General features: G+C 49.3%; 1 protein-coding gene and 1 pseudogene across 12 annotated transcripts in view; both read right to left on the bottom strand.

Moving 5' to 3' along the window:
• Window positions 1–416: 416 nt before the first annotated feature.
• On the bottom strand, window positions 417–4,212 carry LOC111091883 (annotated as a pseudogene).
• Window positions 4,213–4,353: 141 nt separating this feature from the next.
• TRAK1 (trafficking kinesin protein 1) overlaps window positions 4,354–8,404 on the bottom strand; it is a 162,355-nt gene continuing 158,304 nt past the window's right edge. For all 12 annotated transcript variants that reach the window (XM_038570543.1, XM_038570537.1, XM_038570538.1 and 9 more), the window contains one exon: window positions 4,354–7,224. In XM_038570543.1, the coding sequence (XP_038426471.1) occupies window positions 6,426–7,224 (799 nt within the window). In that variant the 3' untranslated portion in view covers window positions 4,354–6,425. The remainder of the gene's footprint in view (window positions 7,225–8,404) is intronic.

Below are 8,404 nucleotides of genomic sequence, written 5' to 3'. Positions count from 1 at the left end.
GCCTCTTTGACAACTTCCTCTTGGGCCACAGTGCCTTCTGGTTGAGCTACCTGGGCTGGAGGTAGGGTTCAGGATATACATGAAGAAATTTAACACAGAACAGGGAGGAGAAAATAAGCCACCCCACCAAGTGTCTTCCTGCCGCATGCCACAGCCACAAAAAAGAAGAATGCATTTATTCTTATAGCTTATAAGGTATTAGGGTACTTCCCACCTTTTAAGGGTTCCTTTTCTTGCATTTTTAAAAAGACTTTATTTATTTTGAGAGAGAGAGAGTGCATGTATATGAGTGGGGTGGGGGTGGGAGGAAGAGGAGGGAGAGAGAGAGAGAGGATCTAAAGCAGACTCCACACTGAGCATGGAATCTGACTCAGGGCTTGATCTCACAACCAGTAGATCATGACCTGAGCCAAAACCAAGGGTCAGACACTTAACTGACTGAGCCACCCAGGCTCACCAAATATTTTTTTTTATAGAATACAAATAAAAGTCTATTGTACAAAATTGAGGCCTTCATATTTCATAGTTCAATAAGGCTAAACAAAAACTAGGTTATTTTTTAAAATTCACAAAAATTTCTCTTTCACTCCCCCGCATCCCAACTATTAAAATGGCCTGACCAAATGTTATCAAAACAAACACTTTAAATAACACCAAGTCCTTTAAAGACAACTATGCCATACGTTATTTTTTGGCATATGTGATCTTCATGGCATGGGACGGTGTGATTTTAAATCCCTGTAAAGCATCCCTGGCAGCTCCAGCCTGTCCATCATTTTCAAATTCAACAAAGCAATGTCATGCCTTCCGGGTACCAAACGTACTTCTTTGAAGCCCGGAAACTGATTAAACAGCATAGACATCATCTCATTAGTCTCTCCTGGTAAATTGTTGAGAAATAAAATATAGTTTGGAGGGTAATCAGAGACCTTAGGATTTGGTGTTGAATTTTCTTGGGTATTTGCTGCATTTGGTATTCCCCGACCAGGCTTTTTGTTTGCAATGGTTGCAGTCTGTTCCACAGTTTTTGCCTTTTTCTTTTCTTTCTTCTTTTCTTTGTCAGCAAAAGTGCCACGCATTTTAGATATTATATCCGAGCCTGTTTTTGCATACTGGATTCGCATTGGTTTACCATAAAATGGAAATCCTTGTAACTGTCTCAAGGCATTTGTGGATGAGCCAATTCCTTAAAAATAACAAAGCCTTGCCCCCTCATCTTTATGGTCTCTAAAGCTATAATATCTACCACATGGCCAAACTGAGAAAACAGGGCATATAGGGATCTCTTCAATTCTTCTTTTTTAATTTTGTCATTCATATTGTTAATGTAAATTGTATGATTGGGTCTGATATCCATGTTTGCAGTTAAACTGTTCAAACTGCCTGAGGCCTGCATTTGTCCCGTCCCAAATCTTTTTCTTAATTAAGCTCTATGACCAACTTGGGGCTCATGACCCCAAGATCAAGAGTCAAATGCTCTACCAACTGAGCCAGCCAGGCACCTGCCTCACATCTTCTTTTTAGAAAAAAGTATTTGCTTTTTCCAGAAACATCTGAAAATACTTGCAGACAGACTTCAGGCCCCTTTATCTTAATCCTTTAGTTAGTACCTCCTAAGAAATAGGACAAGCTTTTACACAGTGACAGCATAACTAAATTCAATGAAATTTAATATTGATATGCTTTAAAATATATTCAATATTCAAATATCTCTGATTATCCCCACATCTTTAATAGGATGTTTTTCAGTTCAGAATCATGAATTGCATTAGTTGTCTTTTTATTCTCCTTTATTCTGATACAGTTCCTTGGTCTTTCTTTTATGACATTGACATTTTTCAAGGGAAGAGTTACATTGTTTTAGAAAATGTCCTTGGGACGCCTGGGTGGCTCAGTCGGTTAAGCATCTACCTTCAGCTCAGGTCACATCCCAAAGTCCTGGGATGGAGCCCCACATTGAAGGAGGGGGGGTCCCTGCTCAGTGGAGAGTCTGAATCTCCCTCTGCCCCTTCCCCTGCTCATGCTGTCTCTCAAACAAATAAAATTTTTGAAAAAAAGAACATGTTCTTAATTTGGGTTAGTCCCTTTGTCAACCTCATAATTCAGGTGTTGCAATTCTGGTAGAACAGCACAGAAGTGGTGTGTCCTTCCCAGTACATCACATAAGGAAGGTACCTGCTATGTTTGTCTCATTTGGATAATGTTAAATTTAATGACTTGTTGACAGTGGTACATAGCAGGTTTCTCCACTGCAAAGGTACTTTTCCCCCTTTGCAAATTAACCTTCTATGGGAAAATAGGTGTGTAACTATCCCGCTACCTAACAAACTCTCACCCATTGGTTTTGGTGTCTGTTGTCAAGATGAATTTTAGCTTTATGGTGGGTTTTCTAACTCTATTGCCTCCTCTGTATTTTATCGGTTACTATGGTATGGTAAGGGAGGGCCTAGAAAAATGAATTATGCTCTGATGTTTTCCCATTTCTCCTTTACGTCTTTAACCTCTGCTTGAAATGCCTTCCCCCTTTGGGGCAAATCCTGCCCATTCTTGAAGCCCAGATCCAGAGTCACCTTGTCTCAAAGCCTTTCCCGCCCCAGTTGGGGAGATAAAGCCCTTATTCTGCCTCTCCCCTTCAAGCAGGGTGGGCCACAGCTGTCTGGCCTTCTCAAGACCCCAGGACAGGGAAACTATGGAGGGAAAACCCTCCCCTCCCTTAGCAAGACTCCCACTCCAACACCACCTGACCCAGCACAGTGCTTCTCAAACTTTAGCCCCCGAATCACCAGGAGGACTTGATAAAACAGATGCCTGGGCTCTACACTGGATTCTGATGCACTGCCCTAGAATCTCACTGGCTTAACAAGTTTGTTTCCCCTTCAGATCACATGCAAAATGCAGGTTGGCAGGGAGTCAGGCCACCATGGTTCTTGGGCAACCCAAGGTGATGGAGGCTGCACCAACACAAACCACCATTTCGATATGGGCTTCAGGGGAAAGGACAGGCATAGAGAGTCTTGCATGGATTTCTCTCTGCTCACAGCCCACAGGCCAGAGCCAATCGCATGCCTTGTCCAAGGCGGGGTGGCTGGGAAGCGTGGGGATTGGCAGGACCATTTGGTGAGAACACTGGCTTCCCTGTCACAACCCACTCCCCTTTGTCAGCCAGCCAGATGGGTCATCTTTCTGCTCCTCAAACACACCAAACACTTTTCCAGCCTTCGTACCTTTGCACTGGCTGCTCTCTGCCCACATGGTCTTGTGCCAGATCCCACACAGTTGTCTCAAATGCCACCTCCCCGGAGAGGCCTTCCCTGACTGCTATCCACTCGTCACAACCCCTGAGTATAGTTCTCTGCATGGTCAGGCCATGTTTGGTGCCATCTCTCTCCCAGTAACAGGCTGTATGTACACCCTACAAGAACAGAAGCTACTCAGTTCCCTACTACCTAGAATCTACACCTAGAACAATGCCTGGCACACAATGGATATCCAAGACAAATTTAATGAATTAACCCTGAGGTATATCACTGTTCACATTCTGTAGGTTAAGAGGCCCCAAACACAGTAAGAGGCTTGCCCAAAGCCACACCATGACCAATGGTAGCAACTGATTTTAAATCCACCCACTACTATATTTGCCTGCATGATTTCACTGCTTACACATACAGAGGTGGCATAATTAATTTTATCCCTTTTCTCTCAATTCTGATGACCCTCTGCTGTCCTTGTTTTAAAAAAAAATTTTTTTTTTTAAGGATTTTATTTCAGAGGAGTGGGGAGGAGGGGCACGGGGTGAGGGGAGAGAGAATCCCAAGCAGGTTTTGCACTGAGCACAGAGCCCGACTCAGGGCTCGATCCCACAGCCCTGAGATGACAACCTGAGCTGAAACCAAGAGCCAGATGCTTAGCTGTGCCACCCACGTGCCCTCAAAGATTTAACACAAGTCTATGGAGGGCAATTTGGTAATATCTAGGAATTCATCACACACATGGAAAATTACACGCATGCAATGTTTTTTCATTCTAGTGCTGTGACAGAAGAGGCCAGAAGTAACTCTGTGTGCAGCCATAGGGGGCTCGTCCATGGGCGCACGAATGTACTCCCCCGGGCACGTCGGCACATGGCGGAACAGCACACGGGCCTGAAAAGTAGGAAAGCTCTTCAGGTTGCAACTGCACAGTTGTCTAAGGAATAGCATTGCGTGAGAAGGGGTGGCTGGAACAGGACGTAAAGTAGATGGCTTTCATTTAATCTTTTCGAAGAGCTGAAGAGCTTTACATCTCACATAAATGAAAAAGACAAAAATGATAAATGAAAATGATAAAAATGAAATACAAGCCAGAATGCCAGTGTGGTTTCCATCGTTTGAACTTCTTTTATTGATAACCATTAGAGAATAAAATTTTATTGTTTTTTGATGCATTACAACACACTTTGTTGGTAGTGGTTGCACAAGGTTGATCATTAACTATACTAAATACTGCAACCTCCGAATTGCTGATTTTTACACTGGTATTTCCTTTGTGGTGATGGGTGGCTCCTCTCTGAATACATAAAGTGGTCCGTTCACTTTGTGGTTTTCATATTCCTTTGTTACTCTACCTACTACTTTAAAATACATTCAAATAAAAAGAATTTCCTTGCAGTGAGTGCACACATACCACCACGAGGAGAGCTGAAACACCCTCGTGTTGAGAATAAATAAAATTGTGGGACTGAAGCTTGCTCCTTTGAGACTTTCTCAAAGACCCTTCAGTGGGGGTGTTTACACTCAACTGGACACAGGGGTTGGGGAAGGGGAGGGGAACAGGGGATGGCAACGTGACAATTTCATCTGCATATGATGTCACCCTTCCACAGATGCCTGTACAAAGGACCATGGAACACTGTGATGGGCAGTGCAGCCCTCAGGTTAGAATAAATAAGTTACCTGCTTGGAGTGGCATGCCACAGACACACTGTGACCAGAACTGGAAAGGACAGCGGATGTTTGTGGAAAAGATGGCGTGCACACACTTGCACACACACACACACACACACACACACACAATAAATAAAAGTCCAAAACTTGGTCAGTGACAGCAACAGGACTGGGCTCCCTTGTTCATTTACGGTTCTTCCCACAAGCACCTCTATCTTTTCCTAGGGATAAACAGTAGACACAGAGACCAAGGCTTGGGGGTGGGGTGGCTGGAGAAAAGATCTTGTTGAGACCACTCTGTCCTGAAACAGGAGGGCTGGATGTGGGGACAGTGACTGTCTGCATGAAGACCACATGGGTGCGAGCACAGGGGCCAGCCTCGGACATCACAGTAAGAACTGGAACGAGCAGAATGCCAAAGCCTTGTTGCTCCCGTGAACCAGGTGGCTATTACATTTGGTGGTGGTTCTTTTTCCTTCTACCGTTGACAAATCCCACCCACACCCTTCGCCCCCAGCCCCTTTCCTTTTAATCCTATTGCTAAAACTGTCTGGGGTCTGGTCTTAATTCGGTTGTGACCCCAGGCCCCAAAACTCTGCTGCAATCTCATTAGTGACTGGGCATGTTTGAAACTCATTTCAGTGTCCTGGAATCACAGAGAGAACACAGACTGTGACTTTCCGTCTAGTACCATTACTTCCCTGCGTATAAAAAAAAAAAAAAAAAGGAAAAAAAGGAAAAAAGAGGACCTCACACGCAACAGACGGGGATGGCTGCACGGCGCAGCGGGAGCGTGAATACATTCTTTCAGGTCAGACGTTTGGCCTGACGACAGAACATCGAAGGATGATTCGGGTCGAAGGCATGGAAAGAAAAAAGTCACACCTCAAAAAAGCAGCGACTCTCCATTGAAGCAAGAGTGGTGGAAGGTCTTGAGGAAGCTGGGCCACCCAGAAGGAAGAGCGGCCCTGGCCTCCTGAAAGCTACATCAGCTGCGTGTGGCCGCGGGGGGGCCCCCGGTGCTCTGACCGGCGGGCGAGGTGAAGTGCCCAGCGACGCCGGCTGGCAGAGGCGCTGTGCCCCGGGCCGCGTGCCAGCTCACGATGCACAGCACTGGGAGCCAGCCACAAATTCACTGGTTTCCTATCCATGGGATAAGAACGCACTTGGGAGTTTCAGTGCTTCTCAAGGGAAAGAAGGAGAAAAGGACCTCCCCGGCTGCCCCTGCCCCAGGCTAGCACAGGCGAAGTCCTGGTGACAGTGGTGACCGTGCTGGGGCGCCTCCCGTGGGATCGGGAGAGGGCAGGTGGACACGAGGTCTCCGAGTCCTATGTACACACTTACAAAGTCTCCGCTCTTCCCCCATTAGGCACGAGGTTGATTTGTCTAGCTCAAGAGGGGAGGGACAGAGGAGGAAAGAGGGAGAGCGCGCAGTGCAGGGGGGAAGAGAGGGAGGCAGGAGTAAGACGGGTCTCCTCCAGGGGAACGGCCCCCCTCCCATCCTCACCGTAAGCTAGTTTGTTTGGGGAGCTTAGCACCCATCAAGATGCCCGAGGTGAGAGTCACAGGGGCCTTCATCTGCATGCTGGACCCCACCATGGTGGGGAAGCTGCGGTTCCTCCGGATGCCACTGTTGAGCTGCAGCCCGCCGATGGCGCTGGTGACAGTGGGGCATCCGAGAGGCAGGCTCTCAGGGACCAGGCCTCCGGGGACGAGGGCCTGGGCCGGGCCCGGGGGCCCGCAGAGGAGTGGTCCCTGATCCTCAGTCAAGGTGGGGACGTGGGCTCGCCCTGAGTTCACCACTTTGGCCACGCCAAACCTCCTGACTTTGTCCACGAGGTTGAGGTTGGAGACAGACACGTCTGTCTGGCTCTCACTGCTCCGGACATTCTTCTTCTCCCTCACCTCCCTCAGGATGGAGCTGGCCGGCTTGGAGGCCAGGAAGTTGTCATAGGGAGGGCTCGTGCACTTGAACTCAAAGGAGGGCGGGGAGGACGTGGGTGTCTGCATAGGTGAGTTGGGGGGGGTGGAGGGGATCACGGCCATCCTCGGAGTGTAGGAGTGCAGGAGGGAGCCCCGGGCGGCCCTGTCCCAGCTCTGAGGATCGTACACGGCCGCAGAGATGCCCCGCTCCTTCAGCAGCCACACCAGCCCCAGAGACGTGCTCATGGTGGTCGTGGACTCCCGGACGTTGGTGAAGGACTCGGCCAGGCTCAGTCTGCGCGGAGTGCACGGGGTGGCCACCGGCGTGGACTTCAAGTGGCTGGCGCTGCCACAAGCTGGAGTTGGAGCCGAGTTAAGGCTGACGAGAAAAGACAAGAGGTCATTCATCCGGAAACGCCCACGAGCCCCAGGAAAAGGTCAGTGGCCAGTCTCCTGCAGGGGCGCAGGGAGGACTCCCCTAGCTCAGGCTCCCCAGATGCCTCCTTCCCTGCCTGCTCCTCCCTCATACCCAAGGCGGCCTGGGGTTCCCTGTGCCAGGGACACAGTTTAAAGTTAACAAGCTGCACGTGATCCCCAGGGGGCGGGGATAACCTTCCTCCCCACAGGTGAGGGAGGTCAGACTCGGGTTGGATGGCCAGTCAATATCACGCTGGGCGGTTAAGTAGAAGACCCAGGATTCGAGCCCAAGTCTGAATGACCCCAAAAATGCTGAGGGGCTTGCTTTCCCTACCAAATTTACTCAGATTTCAGGCATTCCTTCCTAATAACTGCTTTTCTGAGGCAAGGGGTTAACCAGGGACTACGGGATCTGAGCTCAGCGCAGGAATGGCCTCCGTGGAACGTCAGGTACAGACAGGGCCCTTAGGTGATGGGAGGCTGAGGGTGTGTATCACGTCAGTGGAGGAGCCCAGCCTCCTGACTCCCACCATCATGCTCTTTCCTGTGTGCCATGCTATCCCTTAGCCCCTCTCCTGTGCCTGCCAATTCCACCCCAAGGAGGGGAGATGTGGGGTCAGAGGCAGCCATGTCATGTATTCTCAGGCCTACATCTGTGGAGTGATCTAGAAAAGGCTCATGGGCTATACAGAACCTGTGTCACCAAAGGAAAACTGTGAGATTCCTTCATCCACTCCTGTCATGTTGGGTGAGGACCTGTGATGTTCCAGAAGCTGGGGTCCAGCAGTAACGGGAGTTACAGCAGGATAATATAACAGGGGGTGTAGGGAGAAAGGCAGTGCTATCTGCTTGAAAACCAGGAAAGGCCCTCTCTTAACAACTGGTACAGGGCTGGGGCGAGGCTGCATAGGCACAGAGGCCCTTCACGGTGGCTGGATGAGCCACCAGGGGCAGAGCAGCACGCCCTCTCCTTGCAGTCTTATGAGACCTGCCGTGGGACCCACCCAAGGACATGGAGGGGCTGCAGGTACCCCGTGGAGCAGGCCAGCTGGGTGGTTCCCAGGAGCTGGAGGACCCTCTGTCCCCAGCCTGGCCAGGGGAGGACAAAACACTAACTAGGGGAATAGGCAGGAGGGGGCCTC

Source organism: Canis lupus, chromosome 23, assembly GCF_011100685.1.
Source record: "Canis lupus familiaris isolate Mischka breed German Shepherd chromosome 23, alternate assembly UU_Cfam_GSD_1.0, whole genome shotgun sequence".
NCBI lineage: Eukaryota > Metazoa > Chordata > Mammalia > Carnivora > Canidae > Canis > Canis lupus.
Note: the sequence above shows the minus strand (reverse complement) of the source record. Positions and strands in the feature narration are given on the sequence as shown.